We start from the raw sequence: 20,136 nt of genomic DNA, 5'->3' as shown, positions 1-20,136 counted from the left end.
AACATTACATTTATATAGCACTTTTCATCTTGAAGGACGCCAAATCCTTTTACTACAAATAAATAAAAAAGACTTCCCACTTACCTGACACTTTATATTTTCATAATACTATGCAAAATATTAGCCTTCAAAGCTCCACTGTGAAGGTCCCACATCAGAGATACAGAGACTAGAACCAGTTAAGAATTTTCAGTGAATTTTTTCATCAATTTATCAAAACTGAAACAGGTGCTAGGTCTGACAAATTTCCCAACCTGAAAAATTGTTGAGAAGTTTTGACAAGTTCAAGACTATTTTGTTTGGTCATTTTCCAAATGACAAATTCTAGTTTTCCTGTTTGAAACAACCTTTATTTTGAAATTTAAGCTTAGACTGAAATAACGCTAAAGAAAAAAGGTTGAAATATAAATGAAATGTTTCAAAGTTCTTGAGATGAAATATTTCAATAGCAAAAAAAAAAGAGGAATTGGCTTTTCAGATCACAAATATTTTCAATATTTCAACTTCTGGTCATGATTTGAGAGTGGAAAATATTCACAGGTCAGGAAAACTGTTTCCCGCTCAGCTGTAATAGAAACTAAGGCAGAGAGTTTAAGTGACTGGCATGGGCCACAGAGGGAGTCATTAGCAGAGCGGGGATTAGTACTCTGGGATTCCTGGCTCTGTATCCCATATTTAGACCATTAGCCCATACAAATGATATGTAGAAGAATCACTTCATACACCCCTGGGGCAAAATACTACATGAATCTGTTTATCATCTCTCAACACTTGGGATTTAGGACAGTAACTAACAGAAGGCATGGCTACACAGTGTTACGCATTATGCACATATGGCATTTATGTGTTGGGCAAAAGACTGCCCAGCAAGACATTGTGAGAACTAGTCAATAACACAGGTGTACAGGCTATTCAAGTGCCACTACACAGAACAGTTCAGCAAATATATATTGGACACTCTTATCTGCACAAATAAAATAAATTCACTAGGTGGCACTATAACAAAGAATACAAGCTGCAATATTTTAAATAAGAGACAGTGAACACATTCTCAACATATTTTAAGTTGAAATTAAGCCTTTTGGAGGTGGAACTTTCTTACTGTGGGTATTTAGCATAATAGGGCTCCAAACTCAGCTGAGCTCTCTAAGTGCTCCCTTAATACAAATAATAATGTTCATGTAACAGTCATAATGCAAACAGGCAGTGTGTAATCTTGCAAGCTTTGCTTTGCCCATGCACCTCCATCTTGACCCACCAAGATCTGTGCTACTGTAGTTATGGGCTTTTCTTCATAGCTGTGGAAGTAATGAAAATCCCAACATTCACTTTCACAAGGGTCATTTCCAAATCTTGATTTGCCTTAAGCTTGTTTACTTGCAGAAAGCTTCTGAACAACCTGTTGGATTAGTGCATTCTAAGGGCAGAACAGACAGGGCCGGAGCAACCACTTAGGCAACCTAGGCGGTCGCCCAGGGCACTGGGATTTGGGGGGTGCCATTTTCTTCGGCAGCAACCACGGCAGCTGGATCTTCGGCCACCTCGGTCACCGCCGGCATTTAGCCGGAGGGATCTGGGGCAGTGGAGCGTGGGGAGCACCCCCTGCAGCAAGTCAGGGGCAGGGGGCGGCACGCAAGGGAACTCCCCGCTCCAGCTCACCCCTGCCCCGCCTCCTCCCCAAGCATGCCATGGCTGCTTCACTTCTCCTGCCTCCCAGGCTTGTGGCACCAATCAGCTTAGGGGCCACAAGCCTGAGAGGCAGGAGAAGTGAAGCAGCGATGGCTGCTCGGGGTGTTTGTGCTTGTGCGCAGAGCAGGGGTGAGCTGGGGCAGGAGGGGTGTCTCAGGGCAGGGGCTCGGGGATGGGGAAGGGTGCAAGGTGGAATTTTTGCCTAGGGTGCAAAACAGCCTTGCATCGGCCCTGAGAACAGAACCTAATTCACACTGGAAATATTTAGTCTAATATTTATTTCTTGATCACTTGTCACATCTGCCACCAGAGGTTGCTCAGCCACAGCTCAGCTCAATCCTGTAAGCTTCTTTTGTTACAATCATAGCAATTGCAGCTTTCAGTGATGATAACAGTATAGCATCAGGACCAGAGGGAGGAAGTAGAGAAGGGCTAAACAGGAAGACCCATGCAGAAGGCGTCAGGGGAAGGTGACAGGCACAAAGAATGAAAAGGACATACTGAGTCTTTAAAAATAGACCAGTGACCTCCCCAGGAAACATTAATGTGTCAGGCATTGAGCCTCCACTCCCTGTTCACTTTCTTCCTACCCTTCTGCATGCATCTCCCTTTATGAGCCTTCTCCGCTCATTCACTCCCCGACCTCAATCCCACTACAATATTATCAGCATTGTGTCAGAATCTACAATGTTTTTCTTAAGTCTTGGTAAGGACAAAAATCGAAATTCAACAGTATCTTTGAAAGCAACAATGTCACAACACAAAAAAAAAGGGAGGGGGCGGGGGCGGCCAGAGCAGCAAAGCAGGGGGAAAAAAACAAAAAAAAAAAACCCCCATAATGCGGCCAGAACGGCAAAGTGTGTGTGTGCTTGTGAGGGGTGAACAAGAATATAGTATTCTATAGTATTGCATTTTTTTTAATTGAAGGGGCCCCTGAAATTGCTTTACTCCAGGCCCCCTGAATCTTCTGGGTGGCACTGACTATCAGATCATTTATTGGGATGGCCAACTATCTTCCAAAACATCATATGCTAAAAGAAAACCCACTTAACTAGTGACCAGTGTGCTAATAAAGATGCATCTGCTCCACTCACTGTTCTTGGAACATCGGATTTGTCATATATCACAAGGCCATTTGTCTTGTAAGTTATATATGCTGCTTCCTGCAGCAGTCAAGCAGTGATCTTTCAGAGGAAAGCAACCGCTGCCCAAAAGAAACTTGTGCTCAAGACCATGTGAGCTCTACAGCAAGCTTGACCTAAAAGTTGTGCACTGAAGTCACTGGATGCTGCAGCACTCTGGCATGGCAGTCTGGAAATGCTGCAGCAGCTTCAGATGAATTTTTAGGGGAGGTTCTTTTTACTGAATGCTATCAGAGCAGTATTTCTTGCATTTAATTGGATAATAAATTCAGTTTACTGTACTTTTTTTTTATTGCCCCCAAGTTTTCCGTACGCTTCAGATTTTGTATGGACAGTCTATAAATGAAGGAAGAAGTTGTCAGGCAGCAACAGTGTGATATATGGGGCTTTTAACACCAGTGAAGGCATGGGAACTGGTTTGAGATAAGTACATCAGCTTGATGTTTCTGCTAAAATTATAACAGTGAGAATTTACAACCATAACATCACTTGATACCTCATTGAAATGAACAAGGGCAGTTCACACTTCTTAGAATATTTTTCAGGCTGCCCATAGACTCAGGAAAATACAGTATGTGTTTATGCTGTTCACATTTGGAAAGTCATCTTTGGAACAATTGGGAAAGAAACTTTAATGTTCTTAAATAAAAGTGTTGTGTATTTGGTTGTCATGGTTTTTGTTCCCCTGGCAACTGAGTTAGATTATTAGGGGATACCTAGGCTACTTCGGCGCGTTATGGAGCTCTGTGTTGTAAATAAAGTAGTTTGTTGTTAGCTGTCTGCTGTCTGGCTCAAGTGATTCTTCCTAACCAGCTGTCCCCAATTTATAACAAGTGCACGATGAGATGGGTTCGTGCTGCCTCCGTAACAGAAGGAAGTAGACGTCAAGGTTAAAACAAACAAAAAAAACCTGCTTGTTTGCACGGACTGTGAAAGTGAAATAAAATCATGGCTACTCTGACCAGGCCACTGGAACCTTTGATGAGAATATAGAGCAGTGGCATTGTATACTGAGCATTTTGAGGCTTTTTGGGGTATTGCAAATGACCATTACAGAGTGAAGAAGGTGCCAATATTCTTAAGGTTGTAGGGCTAAAATTCTACTCCCTGCTACGCAGCTTACTACACACCCTTTTAAGCTGAGACCTAAATCTGTTACAGTGACGTTTGTGAAATCCTGGAGGTCCCATTTTTCCCCAAAACCACTGGTAATTTTGAAGATATAGTTCCACAGAAGAGACCAAAAGAAAATGAAACAGTTGGTACAATTTGTAGCAATTTTTAAAAGTAGCAGAAACACTGTGATTTAAAAGAGATGTTCTAATGATGGGAAGACAGCTGCGCACTTTACTTGATCTGCTGAAACCTTTCTGAACCCCGGACAAATGTGCAAACATCAGCAGCAATATTCAAGGCATCAGATGGGCACCCAGAGCAAGAGATGCGAATCTTTAGCCTGGGACAGCCAGTTTTGGCTCGGAATGATTACTTCCAAGAGACTAAAATAGTCCCTGCCACGATCATCACTCAAACGGGACCTGTTTCCTACACAGCCAGACTGCAGAGAATTTAACCTGGCGGCGACATGTAGATCAGCTGTTGCCAGGTCATGCCAGTCCTCAGGACACATCTGCAGTTGAGTGGTCTGACTTCACCTCTTCTGGTGAGACACCGAATCACCTGTTTCTGACTGTTCTCCTCCATTACTGCCGGCAGCTGAGATATCCCTTTGCCCAGCACGACCTGATACCACCTCCTCACCTGTTCGTGCTGCGGACCCTGAGCCCGTGGTACTTTCGGATGCAACAACACCAGGAGTTCGCCGTAATCCACCTAGAGACAGAAGGCCTCCTCATCAGCTGGATCTTTAGCTAGGGCAAACCCACGGTTATGGGGCAAAATAATCCCCAGGGTTTAGCCGGGAATGGAGGCAGTCTACACTCCTTCTCTAGTCTAGTGTGCGTTTTATTTAGGGGATGTTCTTATGGGGGGGAGGGGGGGAATATGTTGTGTATTTGGCTGTCATGGTTTTTGTTCTCATGGCAACTGTGTTAGATTATTAGGGGATAGCCTAGCCCGCTTCAGCCGGTTAGGTGAGCTCTGTGTGTATAAATAAATGGTAGTTTTGTTAGCTGTATGCTGTCTGGCCTCAAGTGATTTCTTCCTAAACCGGCTGCCCCCAAGGATATAACAAAAAGTATAGACTCTAGACCAGGGTGGGCAAACTGTTTGGCCTCAGGGCCACATCTGGGTATAGAAATTGTATGGTGGGCCATGAATGCTCACAAAATTGGGGGTTGGGGTGTGGGAGGGGGGTGAGGCCAGAAATGAGGAGTTCAGGGTGAAGGAGGGTGCTCTGGGCTAGGAGCAAGGTGTTTGGAGGGCGGGAAAGGGATCAGGGCTGGGGGTTGGGGCATGGATGAGGGTGAGGGGTGCAGGCTCCAGGCAGCGCTTACCTCAAGCAGCTCCAGAAACAGCAGCATGTCCCCACTCTGGCTCCTACACAGAGGTGCAGACAGGCAGCTCTGCACACTGTCCTGTCTGCAGGTGCCACCCCCACAGCTTCCATTGGCTGTGGTTCCTGGCCAATGGGAGTTGCAGGGGTAGCACTTGGGCAGGGGCAGCATGTAGAGCCCCCTGGCTGCCCCTACACATAGGAGCCAGAGGGGAGACATGACACTGCTTCCAGGAGCTGCGAAGAATGGGGCAAGCCCCAGACCCCGCTTCCCAGGGGGAGCTTAAGGGCCAGATTAAAATGTCTGGAGGGCCAGATGTGGCCCGCAGGCCGTAGTTTGCCCACCCCTGCTCTAGATGACAATTGTGCATCTGAGGTGTATTCTGCAGTCAAATTCACAGCCACGGGATTGTACTTAACACTAACCAATTATGCAATGCTATATGTGGGGCAGAGGACACTCATTCCTAACGTGTTGGCAGCTGTTTCTCATATCTTTCTAGACTGGGCCATGACTTTACTTGACTGTCCCTTGTTCTTGTATTTCAGAACAAAATAAAGGGGAGAGACTGACCAGCTTCCAAATACAAATGTTCTGACTACCCCACTAACTTTTGTCACTGTACTGTTATTTAGGTAACCCACACTTACACAGTGTGGCTCTTTATCCCATACTTTGTCAGGGTGGTACATTTATATCACAGCAGTCCCAATCAGGTGTCAGGAGAACAAAGAGTCTCTGCCTCAGAGAGGTCCCAGCCCAAATTTAGGATAAACTAAAACAGACAGACAAGGATTGGAGAGAGAAAAGTAAAGATAGATGAGTCTGTATAAGTTAGTAGTCTAAGTGATCAAACTAGTCTTAAGTGGCCACTATCCTAACCAATGCCTAGTCTAGCTCCAACCAGATATATTGCTTAGCTTGAATGTCTTTCCTAAAACCTAAATGAGGTACAGCAGCACCAGAAAAAAAGAGCATACTCTACCTAGATACAATATCACCATATTTGGCTATGTCTATATTTATGGTAGCCTGTAGAGTACATACACTACACATCCACTTAGCACTGGTATATGTAGCAGCATAGACTGTGAGGTGGGTAAAAACATGCTAGAACCTTAGGGTATGTACCCTATACAGCTCTGTACACCCCAAGCAGCACCTCTCACAACTACATTGCTATTTTTAACAGTGTAGAATCCAGAGGTAAAAGTAAGATGGTACAGCGTACCGGTAAGAGCCAGTACACAGCCAACCATACTGGCAGGGGGCAGCTTCTCCAGTGCCCGGCAAATTAGAAGGGCCCAGGGCTCCTGGCCGCCACAACCACGGGGCTCCAGCAGTGATTTAAAGGACCTGCGGCACTGGCAGTAGCAGCTTCGCCCTTTAAATCTCCGCTGGGCCATGCTGAAGGGCTGGCTGGGGGAGTCTGGTCCCAGCCCTGCCCCTTCCACCCAAGACTCCACCCCTTCCAATTAAGCACCCCCCCTTGCCTTGCTCAGGACCCCAGCCACCCTCCATACTCCTTAAGTTACTTCCACCCCGGTAGAATCCCACTGCCTGAATCTTTCCCTGCCTGAGAAAGGCATCGGACACAGGGAAAGGCTCCAACAGTTCCCTGTTCCAGCTTCATGATTGCCTGTTCTGTCCATTCCCTCTGGGGCACCTGGCATTGGCCACTTTGGAAGAAAGGATGCTGGGCTGGATGGACCATTGGTCTTACCCAATATGGCCATAGCCATTGTGATGTTCTTATATAAAACCCAGATGTATCTGCCTGTTGCTAGACTCTGCTCCCCTCCCAGAGTGCAGCTAGAACCCAGGAGTCCTGACAGGGTCTCTCTCTCCTCACAGAGTTGGTAACAAAGTAAGAATCCACATGAAAATTTTAAACCTAACCAATGTCCCTTAAGTGACTTGCCACAAGATGTCAAAACATGTTATTAGAACTGAGTGGGTCAAATATTCAATTTTCTTTATAAAGGCATTAGCTACACAGCTCCTGTCACTAATTGCTAAGTTATCTGCCAAAACATGGAGTTTAAGTGCTTAGTTAGCCCCAAGAATCACAGTTAAAGTTGCCCCCCCCCATCTGAAATGGGCACCCCACCACAGGCAGCCCTGGATGAGGGGGGGGGGGGCCGGCACTGGCTTAGGCCAGGGCAACAGGGGCCCCAGTCCCCTTCCCCAGAGAGCCCTGCAGGCCTGAGCCCACCAGAGCGGGAAAACATACCGCGCAAGAACAGCCTAGAGCGCCTTCCCCCGCCCCCCCATTGGCCACGCCCACCCCTCACCAGCAACCTCCCCCTGATCGAACGCAGCGGAGTCGTCTGCGACCTTTCAACTCTTCTCACCGGAGCGTGCTATGAGTCAGCAGGGGGCAGGCCCCACCCCCATGTGGCGGCCGGCCCGGCTCATTGGACCTTGGTCCCGTCACTCTCGGCCCCAGAGGGGTTCCCCTCCCGCTGATTGGGCCGTGGCTGGGCCGTGACCCGGGCGTTGGGCGGAGAGCGAGCCCCACGCATTCAGCTCGGAGAAGCCATGGCGGCGGCGCGGTGCATGCGGCTGCTGCTGAGACCGCGGCGCTACCCGCTGCTGAGCTGCCCGCTGCGGTAAGGGCGGGGCGGAATGAGGCCTGCGCACCGGCCCCGGGAGCGCGCGGAAGGGCGGCACGGGCAGCGCAGACCCTCCCCCGAGCTACCGCTGAGCTCGTCTGGGGCGGTGGCGGGTGGGAGGCTCCCCCGGCCCGCTCGGGGAGTCGCCCGCCTGGGCCTCCGCGAGCTCCTCCGGCTTAGCCAAGCTCAGCGCCTGTCCTGGGGCCTGTGTTTTATAGGCGAGGCCCTAGGGAAGCCCCGCCCACAGCAGGGTCTCTGCCCTCTCTCACCGCCTGCCCCTCCCTCTGCTCGCCCCGCCATGCCCCTCGCCGGGGCTCGGCCTCCTCCTTCTCGAGGAGGCTCCAGTGTCCCCCCACCTGGGGAGTGAACATTGGTGACTCTCTCCCGGCCTGAGCCGGGCAGGGAAGAGTCCTGCACCTTGCCCCACACACCTACCCTGGAGAGCAGCAGCAAAAGGGCAGAGGCAGGGGCTACAGAGATAGGGAGTCACTCAAGGGGAGACAGTGTTGGCAGTTTGCTTTAGGGGATGGCGTTGTGCAGCTCCGTATGGCATATCTCTGCCATCAAGAAAAAAATGTCCTTGTCATGGTCACATCCTCTCTCCGACCCCCAAGAGTGGGAGAGAGGGTTTAAGCTTGACCTGTTTGTTGGGAGGGAGGCAGCCCATGTGATTACTGCATGTCATGTTTCATGTCATATTTTTCCCCAAAATGTCATGTTTCACAGCTCATGCAGTTTGGATGCATTTCTGTTGAGGGATTTAATGCTAGACAAAGCAAGGGGGTGGGAGCCAGTAGTTACTGTCATTCAGCAATGGGTATCTAGGATAAAGGTGCTTTATTTCTTAAAAGAGAGCACAAGTTGGAGTGAAGAGACTCTTGGGCAACTTTCAAACTCACTCAAGTTAATCAGCTGCATCTGTATTTATTAAGGCATCTAAATAAATATGGTAGTACCTACCTGTGTGTAGGCTTATAAGTTTTAAGTTGTTCATGCAAGATATAAGAGCGAGGTGTTCTAAGCGTATGGAGCTTTGTGACTAAAGGCCTAGAGTCACTTGTAGGAACAGAGGCAAAGATATGTGAGGGAAAGAAGATTGTCCTCATGTGCTATCTTATTTCTGCACTTGCTGCCCCAACACATGCACCTCTCACTCATGGAAAAATGGGCACAAAATCATTCTAAAGCAGAGATTCTCAAAGTAGGGGGCGGGGGCCAGCGGCATGCAGAATATATTTGAGGGTGAGGGGCATGACAAGCTTTTAGGACAAAAAAAGATTACTGTGCACACTTTACCCACAGCAACAAATAGCTAGCAAAGCTGATTCATCCAGACATATCAGGTCCTCAGATGGCACTGTGCATTTTGATGGATTTCTGTTAAGATTGCATAGCATTATGCCAAGTTGTTAATCCATTTGCAGCATCAACCACAATTGCAGTTTTGCTCTTATTACAATGGATTCTTGGCTCATTTGTGAAATTCATAGAATTGCTCTGTTCCAAAAAACAGGTATACCCATCACACTAGTAACAGGAGTGTGATGCCTCTAAGCAGCATCTTACTTACAATTTACATTGCTATATACTGAAATGGCTCTGTTTGAATCAATGCCTGACTGGTTGTTTTTAATATTTAGCGAGAGTTGCATATTGATTTTTTTTATCGGTATATGTAATTGTGGGGTGGGGTGGGAGGGTGTAAACTACTAGAGACACAAAGAAGGGGGTCACCGTCAAATAAGTTTGATAACTACTGTCCTAAATAATAGATATTTTAAATTAAATGAACCACTAAGGAATGTCAGATACAGATGATTATGCAAAGACCTCCATTTCTGCTGATGCAAAAGAATCAGTAGTGTAATAGAATTCTTTTGCTGATTCTGAGTTACTCACAATACTTCAATTTTTGGACTAGCTATTTACAAATGAGATAGCAGGTGTTTTCTGGATTTTTCACCAGCAGGTAGTTATTCCAATTCCTTTGTTTTAGAGGAAACTTAGTGACTGAAGTGTTGCAGATTATTGCATCATGAGACTTCCGCCTTAAATGTAAATTAATCAGGACATTAGGAAAGTAAATTGTTGATTTGTTTCCAAATTATATTCCCAATGAAAGGGAAGTGGCCCTCATTTTTTCCATCAACCATCTGAAACTTTCCCTAATAAACTTAATAAATCTTTATTTGAAATAATTAAAATGTGCTTGCCTGTATTGCCTGTTATTGGTGGCTGTCTTGCTGCAGAATGGCACCTGGAGCTGTACAGGAGAACCTGAATCCAGCTAATAAATAAAAGATTGCCATCATGCTTGAACACTGGAAAACAGTAAATTGGTGTGACTAAAGACTTGAGGCTTCAGCGTACCTTTCAGGCCTGATTTAGTTCTAACTAGTGTTCCTAAATGTGTTCTCAGATAAGTTTTTATTTAAAAACACGCCAGGCCTCATAATAATTGCAGGATTTGGGGCAAAAAAGCTAGTGAGCGGTCACCTCTTTTTAAACAGGGAAGGAAAATACTACCTCTATTATGGTAAGGGTGTAATTTCAAGCTTTCTGTGCATGCTTCCAAGATAATTTTTCCCCAAGATAGTTTGAATAGGAGCAGAGGTGCAGGTAGATGGAACAGTGATTAGGTCAACTTGTAGGGTTTTTCTAGTTTTGGGCTGTCAAGACTGCAGAGATTCTTTTGGACACCATTCCATATCACATTGGATCAAGGCTTTGGAGCGGAGCAGCTCTGGAGTAGTGGACCTACAGGTTTTTGCCTGGAGCTGTAGCGGAGCCAGAGCACAGCTCCAAAGCCCTGCATTGGATACAGCGTTACAGTTAGCAAGGAATTACAGACTAAGGTCTTGCAAATCTTATGCACTGTGGGGCTACTCACAGTTTAGCATATGCACATGGCTTGCAGGATTGTAGCCCTAGTTTCTTCATAAATCAATCATTTTTCTGGCTTTAGGATGGAGGTTTCTTCTGTATGTGATAAAGGCAAATCAAGTGTTCAGTATGTCCAAAAACCACTACTTTTTCCTAGAATGAGCAGCTGACTATTGCTCTGACTATGTTTGCTTTAGGACTTCTCCACGGTTGCTTTGCATAGCAACACAACAGAAAAGCACTGGACAGAACTTGGAAGATGACCAGAGTCAGAGCCAGAATAAACCGAAGGCTGAACCAGTGTCTGCTGAGAAGATATTCATTGAAGAAAAAGCCAAATTGGAAGAACAACTAAAAGAAATGACTGTAAGGGTCTTTTGATCAGCCAGCATGCACACATTTTAGGAAAAGTGTGAAGTTCCAAGTACACTGTATACAAGGTGGAGAAGACTATGTAGCAATTATTTCATGAATGTAATATTATAGATTTGGATTAGCCTAATTGGACTTTTCCCTTTAAGTTTAGTCCATTAGTAGTACATAGTCATTTTGATGGGAACAGACTGCTAATAGGCACGCTGGGCCTCATTTTTCAATCTAGAAAAATGTGGATGATAATACTCCTCACTGAGGCCTGGGAACATAAGCTACTTTATCTTTACTCACACTTTCTCCTTAGCCTCTCTTTCTCATTTAGTAATCGTGGAGAAGTTAGCCTTTTTATCCAGTATAGAACTAAATCTGAGTTTAGTGGTTATATTGATAACAATAGCAGTGGAATGAGCAAGGCATAACACATGAATACAGTCTGCAGAGTTCTCCAAATTCTGCCAACCCACTTTTTCCCCAGCCTGCAGTGGCAAAACCTACTGTTTTGCTTCTTGGCATCTCTCCCTGATAGGCACTTCCAGTGGTGCCAAACTGCATAATGTCTTTGTGCCTGAACTGAGACCAAATTAATTTTTACTTATAACCTAAGACCTGAAGCCGTTTCCTTTATTTTCAGCCTTCAGAGTCTGCATGCTCATTCCTTCTTCCTGGAATTGCACTCAAAGGCTTATCTCTTTCTCACCAACAGAAGTTGGTTCAATAAAAGATATTCCCTCACCCACCTTGTTTCTCCCTTAGTTAAGGAAGCATGAGCAGACAGGTTTTGGAAGGTAAAGCTGAGCAAACAGGTAGCCCCTGCAATCTGAAGATGCTGGCTACTATGATGAAAGAACTAGTATATGGTGACTCTGCCATGTGATAAATTTGCATTCATGGGGTAAATTGTAGCATTCCTTCCTCAGCTGGTAGAGAGCAGAGGTGCCAGGAAGCAGAGGTACAGAAGTGTCCTGTTCCCTTGTAGTGTGGGGTTAAGGTGAAAGTAGGAGGCCTGGGAGGATGTGGGAACAGTTCACCAACCAGTGACTAAGTAAGACTATTTTGCTCTGCTGCTAACAAATGGATTGACACAAAAATAAAAAGACAGCTTCATGTCATTCTTGTGGCATAATGAGTCAGTGCAGAGGTATCCCATGTGATGTACTAAGTCTGGTCTGGAACGTACAAGGGATTAGGAGAAGCAAACTTTTTGACATTCCAGTACTTCACAGCTCTCGTTAAGAATTAAAAAAAAAACTACCCCACACTGATGCCCAGATCCACCAAGGTATTTAGGTTCCTAACTTCCATAGATTTTGATGGATGTTAGGAGCCTAAAATAACTTGGTGGATCTGGGCCTGAGAGCCTGGAAGCACATCTTTTCTTCCTGTGCCACCTCCCTGTATCTCCTCCCTGCCCCAAGTCTCCTAAAAAACAAAAACAAGAAGAACCACTTGTGGGCAAGAGAGTGAACACAGAAGTACTGCACCCTCCCCTGTTTTTCCACCTGCAAAATGAGGCTAATGCACGCCTACATCACAAGGACATGAGGATTAGTCTTTGTACGCTCATTTGAAGTGCTAAGTACAAATATTGTTTGGAATTTAGATGTAACTTTTAATAACATAATAAACCACAGAGTCTATCTTGTTAAACTGCTGCTTTGTAATGAAATAAGAGCCTTGATTTGAATTATTGGCACGCAGTATACAGACTGTAGTGGGATCTTTTCTGCAGTATGCTTTATCTTCTTCCTCAGGACAAGTACAAGCGAGCCCTGGCAGATACAGAAAACTTGAGGCAAAGAAGCCAGAAATTGGTAGAAGAGGCAAAGTTGTATGGTGGGTGGAGACTTCACTTGTGTGCACGAGTTGTATTGTAAGGTGCTGTAATACTAATTGAAAAATTAAACTTGGAAATTCAGAATGGACACTGCCACTCACCCACAATTCCCACCATTTGGAACTCCCAGATATATTGTCATATTCTTGTTAAACTTGTTGCTGAGAACCTGAAATGTTAGTGTCCTGATTTAAATTTAAGTGATTTGAGATGCCTCAGTGTCATTACAGTTTCACTGGATGGGTGTAAAACTGCATGAGTTTTAGAAGCATTAGATTTAGATGTACCTGGATTAATCAAAAAACTCTGGATTGCTTGGTGTCTGCAAAATTTTCCAGAAACTTATAAGTCTGTATGAGTCATAATGGCCCTTGTACACTGACATGATGTATAATCTTCATGATTGGATCTGCATTTGTTGGATTTATTACATGTGGCATTATTATGCCAGTTTCACAAGGAAAGTATTTCTCATACTGCACTGAAGTGTTGCTGCTTTTACTAGGAAAGTTTTAGCTGTTTAATACCTAGGGGCAACATAGTCCATATTATGAATTTAACTGCTTGTGAACTTTCATTGTAGAAAGTGAGGGAGCCAAACCCAATACATATAAGACTGGTGAAGTCTCAGTGCAACTTGTAGCGTGAATTCTCTTCCTCTTCCCAGGTCTAACATCCCACCCCTTCACTCCCAAATTCAATCTTAAATTTGAGTGCAAGGGATCTCAACTACTTGCTTTCTTATTACTTTTGTGAAAACCTGTTGAAATTTAAATAGATTTTTCTGGTAAGTCTGAATGCCAAAACTCATGAATGCTTAATGTTAACTTAAGTAAATAGCTAGATTTTCAGAGGGCTGAGTACATGCAACTGTCACCAACTTCAAGGAGTGCTAATTGTGCTAAGTGTCTTTTTATGTCATGTTTGACAGTTCTGACTTAAGCATATATTAATAGCTCTTTTTATCCTTTGAAAACAAATGTGCAAAATGGAAAGGGTATTGTATTATAAAAATTGCAGTAGCAAAAGATAGCACTGTGACCCAGATCCACAAAGGGACTTAGGCCTGGTCTGCACTTATAGTGGTATAACTATGTTGGTCGGTGTGTGGAAAGAACTGTTTCTTGCCATAACAGTGGCAATATCCACCTAACTCCATACATACTGGCTACGGGCTGCCTACCATATAACCTTTAGCACAGTGGTTAGGGAACTCATCTTGGATGTGATAGACCTGGTTATTTCCCCCCTCTGCCTGAAGAGGAGAGACGATTTGAATAGGCATTTCCCACCACTCAGGAGAGTGCCTGACCACTGGACTGTAGTTGTATTCTTACTTTATCTGGCCACTGCAAATATACAAAATCGAGTGACTTCAAAATGAGATATTGAGACCCCTACATCAGAATATCCCATAGTCCTATGAGCAGGGCATTATCGACTTCTGAGGTAAGAAACCCGTGTTCAAATCTCTTTTCCTCAGGCAGAAGGGACAGTTGAACCGCGATCTCCTGCTTTCTAAGTAAATGCTCTAACCACTGCGCTAAAGGTCCCTCTGCTGCCATGGCCTGCCCCCAACAATTTTGTGTTGAGTAAGGCAAGCTTAGCACATGCCCACCAGATAGGGCCTCGGGGGCAAGATAGCCATTGCCCTACCTATCTTCCCCTGGTTTGAAGATCGTGTTAGGGCTTAGGCACGAGGGTAAGCGTCTGGGCTCTTGCCTGAGGCAGCAGTGTGCATACTCAGAGATAGAAACTTTAGGCATTTCTAAGACACTTACAGAATAAATTTAGATGTTGAGTTTAGGCACCTACAGAGTTAGGAGGCAGCCAAGTGGCAGTTTTGTGAATTGCAGTGCTGTCTAAATCTGGGATTTAGATTCCTTTGTTGATCTGAGCCTACAACTGTTTCATCTTCTTTCCTAACCTACAGTTGACAAAATGTTGCAATGTGAACGGTTACATGTTAACATGAGTTTAACACAATTAAAGCCTAAAAACAGGATAGCCAATTAAATAAAGATTAAAAAGAAGCAGACTTCAGTTAAGCAACATTCAGGACTCTTGTACAGTTTCCATAAACATTTGAATACTTGAATTTGAAATTCACTTCTCACAAGCATTCATTCATACTAGTATGATACCTAGCACAGTGGGGTTCTGATCCATTATTGGGGGGCCCCTGGATGCTACAGCAGTACGAAAGACTCAAGTAAATCTTGAGTGAAAAAAATTTCAGATTGTTTACATGATTGTAAAATTATCCATTCACACTTGGCTAATTATTTCATTGAGGAAACAGAAGCTCTATGCTGAGATTTATTCAGATATCCACAACAGCACAAAGTGCAAGTACTTGTAAACTGCAAACTCTTACTGGATGAAGCTTGTCAATTTCAAATCTGAGACCTCCTTAGATATCTTGTAAGCAGCAGAAGGGCAAAGCAAACTAGAGAAATGCAGTCTAGATGAAATTATGGCACATGGGGGAAACAGGGAGGAGTTCTGCTGAATAAGATCTTTAGCTCTGTCCCTGTTCATGTCAGTTAGGCTACTGGTTGAGTAAGGGTCTGCTTCCTCTCCCTTTTTTCTCATTCAGTGCTATTATGAGCAGCTTCAGCAGCTCAAGTGAAGATGCAGATGTGGGACAACAATGTGAGAGATTGGACAAAATAGGCATGATACCAGAAAAATCCTAGGATGGGAGAGGAAAAAAGTTAATTACTTAACTTGAGAGTGGTGATTGTGTTTGTGTCTCAATTATTATTAAATTAGCCAAGAACCACTTGCTGAGGGAGTCATATACTTTCCCTACTCCAGAATCAAACAATCCACTTCTGTATTTTTATATTATTAGGTTGGTGGCCTGCAGGAACTCAGAAATCTAACTCCCTTGATAAGATGTTTGGAAAAAAAAGTGCATAAGTGAAATTGATTTAGTATCAATTTGAAATCTACTCATAATTTAAAAAATGAGTCAAGTAGTTTTATTTATTACACCTGCCCATTCGTCCACCTCTGACTTTTTGGTTTTATAATTGCATTTTCCTGTTTTAAGAACTCTCTCTTCTACGGCTGTATGACAAAATCTACACAAACAAGGGATGCTGACACTGCATAAATGCACAGACTAATAAGGGGGGCGTGGGTGAGGGATATTAACTTTCTCCTGATCTCAGATAACAGTAACAATACTAGGGTGTGTTAAATTTACATTTAACTATCCCCTTAAGAAGAATTAATTTGATGTTGCTTGTGATTTATGGCTGTCCATCTCATTATAGGGATTCAGAGCTTCTGCAAGGACTTACTAGAAGTTGCTGACATTTTGGAAAAAGCAACTGAGAGTGTTCCAAAAGAGGAACTCAAGGATGAAAACCCTCATCTGAAGAACCTGTATGATGGTCTTGTCATGACAGAAGTACAGATTCAAAAAGTTTTCAAAAAGCACGGCCTGCTCAAACTGAATCCTGTTGGAGCCAAGTTTGATCCCTATGAACATGAAGCTTTGTTCCATGCTCCCATGGAAGGGAAGGAGCCTGGTACTATTGCATTAGTATCCAAGGTTGGCTATAAGCTGCATGGGCGTACCTTGAGGCCTGCCTTGGTGGGAGTTGTCAAAGAATCTTAGTGGCCCAATTTATAAGAATTAAAAATGCCATACAACTGTTAAATGGCTGACTAGTTTTCCTCTTCAAATGTGCTTTTTTTTCCATTCCCACACTCTGTGGAAGGCTTAAATTAATCAGTGAAAATGAAGCAAATGCTGCAATGGCCTTTCTTCATGGACCATAAATAATTTGATGGACCTCCAGAGTGCATTTTTTGTATTGTCAGCTCTGCTTAAGTGCAAAATACAAGAGCCCTTAAACCATCTGTATTTTGGATAACATTTTATCTGTAATAATCCTGGCTACTGAAGGTATGTTAAGTTGAAAGGTACAAAATATATCCACAGGAAACTGCATGGTAACAGTTGGATCACTATTTAGAATGAAGAACCCTTTGACTTTGTGTCCTTTTGTGTTGCATTTCCTAGTATCACTGTGAAGCAGTACATGTAATTAGTTGTCTTTAAATGCCCACACCAGCTTTCACAAAGCAGACACACTCATCAGCTGCTTGCTCACTTGGTGGATTGCTGTTTCTATGACATGTCTGTTTCCTGGAATAGGGCCTTTCTCTGAACAGGAAAAGTTTCAACACTTGTGTGATTCCTGATCTGGGCTTAAGAGGTTGTAAATAAATAAAATACAGGGGGGGAGGGGATTGGCTTCATTGCTTTTATTCATATGCTTCATAATCTCTTCTTAAGGAAACCATTTAATATTTGTATGGCATTGAAGTAGTCATAGAAGAAAAAAAACTGTCCAATCTCTGGATTTTTGAATACAAGCAGTTTGCTATGCAAATTTTATTTGCAACTATATTGAAGGTCAAAATAGTAACTACCAGAAAAGTTAAGTATATAAAGGTGGTTTTGGCATCTGTTACCTTTTATAATGCATGTGGATATATAAAGACCTGGTGATCATGGTTAAAAGTAACTGGATCAGACAACACAAGTGAACTCTACTTCATTTACATTCCTTAATAAGAGTTATTTTCCTGGTTATTGGTTTATGTTTGTTTTTAGCCTTGACTACACTAGCTGGGAAGCAGCATCACTTTATGAACAGACTAATGGTTATACTGGGCATTTACTTTGATCTTGTTCCTGTGTTAACCTCAGCTACAATTGGCTATAACCAGGCCTATCCCTTCCCTCTTAGCCAAAAAGTACCCATGTTGTGAAACATCCTCCCTCTGCTTCATCAAATGTTTACATCCCACCCGTTGGACATGGAGGGTGTGACTTTCACATGCACTCAACATGGGCCTAACTGTTGCCACTGGAGTCTTGGGTAAAACTCTCAGTAACTTCAGTGGGAGCAGTTAGGCTAAAGTTGAGCACTCCAAAAAATTCCACCCCCAAATTTTTGGGTGTTGATTTGTGGTGTAGGCATGTGTTGCCTTAAACCTGGGAGTCAGCCAGCTGTAAGGAATTCTTAGCAATAGTTACAGGGGGCCTGTCTCCATGTGTTCTCTGACCTCACTCTGTGCAGTAGTGGGAGGAGGGAGAGAATGACTTTTTAAACCTCCTGATGCTCCCCTCCTGAATTATTTGATACCACCATGCCAGCTGATTTGTAATAGCAGAGGGCCTAGTTCGTTATCTTTAAACTGGTCTCCGGTCAGGCAAAGCGTCTGGATATTTATTTAGTTTCAAACATGACAAATTAGAAAGCAAATCAAACACTTGATTTTTTTTTCTTGTTAAGAGGGAGGGAGTCTTTCATCTCTCTCTCTCCCTCTATATATATAGAGAGAGAGAGAGATTTTATCACTGTTGTCTTGGCCAACAGCTGCTGATTTCATACCAATTAACTGCTCAATGAATAAATCATCAGGTATTTGTACATTAGCCCATGGTGTCTTCATCCTCAAAGTTATTCTACAACTTAATAACATGGTGGCGAATGCAATAATGGCAAAAGCCCCCAATCTGGCTGCATTAATTTAAAGCGTGCTGGTGCCATAAGTTTTTAACACCTGAATAAGAAAGCAATTAGCAAAGTACTTTGTGCTCCAATATACTTTGTATCAATGGATAGATGTCACCCTACTGGTATTTGGTTCTGTGACTTTTACAGCGGGTGTTGAAGGGGGAAGGGAATAAAAAGTGGTAAGGCTTTATGTTACGTCCACAAAACAAGCTTTGCCCACAGCTGTGAAAAATCTGTCATTGTGCTAACTGTAAGTGATCACACTTAGACTCCAGCAGACACAGTGATGCCTGTCTTTCCTTTGGGGTTTGTGTGCCTCAGTTGTGTCTCTGTGAGGCCTGGGAAGCGTTTGATGCTGCTTACAGCCTCATGCTTTTGTTAAGCAACTGTTTGGACATAACGTGACACTAGCACGAACAAGGGGGATTGCTACAGTATGGATTGTTTTGGATTAACTGACCTAGACTACAGAGCACTATATTTATAACATCAATATTGTCTCTGCAAGGAGCTATCAAGGGGGCACAGTAAAAGTGACACATTCTTGAGATCTACTCACATATATCCATGGACAGCTTTTTACTGCTTTCCACCTGATTACTGAACAGTGGCTTACTTGGGCAATGTTACTCTAGTTACGAATATAGCAGCTTAAAGGTGCAGTGTTTGGTTAAACAAGTTTGCTGTTGAAAGAGCTGAAAATTCCCTTCCTTGAAAAAGGGGGCGAGAGTACAATTAATGTGACACTAATTGTTTCAGTTGTAGCTTTTCCCACTTGGGAACAGGCTGGAGCTTGCAGCAAAAAGGACAAGGTGAACTGATTCATATATTGTGCATACAGCTAGATACTGACCTAAGCACAAATCCATAAGCAGGAAACTGGATTTTTTTTTTTTTTAAATTGAGGCAGTATTAGCCCCTTTTATTTTAGTGTGTCTGTGCCCACTGTCTCCTTTCCCGTTTAGAGAGTCCATGTAACAGAGACTGCATGACCAGCTATATACCAAGAACCAGTGCAGGCAGGAGGGTGTGGGGGAAAATAGGCTCACCTACCACCTCTTTCCCCTCCTCTCCTCAATCTGCAATCTAGCATGAAAGAAAGGGGGAAGAGTAAGATGAGTAGCAGAAAGTACAGCATATGGAGTTGAGGAAGGAGACAGGAGAAGCAGCCTGAAGTCAACATTGGACCAGTAACCTGACACTGCCTTTCCTTAAAATAGAGGCTCCATCACTAACAGTAATGAAAAAGACTTTATTAATGTAAAAACAACTCATATACAATGGAGAGAAATCTGTTAAAATATATATATGCACAATGCCCCCACTAGTTAGATTTTACATGACTGCAGCACATGGTGTGGGTATAGCACAGCTACACCAGAGCACTTCAAATGAATGCACTGTGATTTAAAGCCTACTGACCTGAATACACTTAACAGGAAGCTGCTATCTTCCTTCTTTGCAGTATTACGTTACCATAGTTTAAGAGTAATTGGGGTACATGCAAAAGCATCTTGCAAGAACTTTTTTAATAAAGAGATTGAGGGGCACACACTACTGCTACACCAGAAGAAAAATGGTAAAGTGCTTTGGTTT

General features: G+C 43.7%; 1 protein-coding gene across 1 annotated transcript; it reads left to right on the top strand.

The window, feature by feature from the left end:
• The first annotated feature begins 7,789 nt into the window (after positions 1–7,789).
• On the top strand, positions 7,790–18,458 carry GRPEL1 (GrpE like 1, mitochondrial). The gene is made up of 4 exons (XM_032789790.2): positions 7,790–7,899; positions 10,983–11,151; positions 12,912–12,993; positions 16,279–18,458. The coding sequence occupies exons 1-4, from the start codon at positions 7,829–7,831 to the stop codon at positions 16,623–16,625; spliced, it is 669 nt and encodes a 222-aa protein (XP_032645681.1). The 5' UTR covers positions 7,790–7,828; the 3' UTR covers positions 16,626–18,458.
• The last annotated feature ends 1,678 nt before the right edge of the window (positions 18,459–20,136 follow it).

The sequence above is a fragment of the Chelonoidis abingdonii genome, chromosome 5, assembly GCF_003597395.2.
Source record: "Chelonoidis abingdonii isolate Lonesome George chromosome 5, CheloAbing_2.0, whole genome shotgun sequence".
NCBI lineage: Eukaryota > Metazoa > Chordata > Testudines > Testudinidae > Chelonoidis > Chelonoidis abingdonii.
The sequence above is the reverse complement of the archived record's forward strand: the minus strand, read 5'-3'. Positions and strand labels throughout refer to the sequence as shown.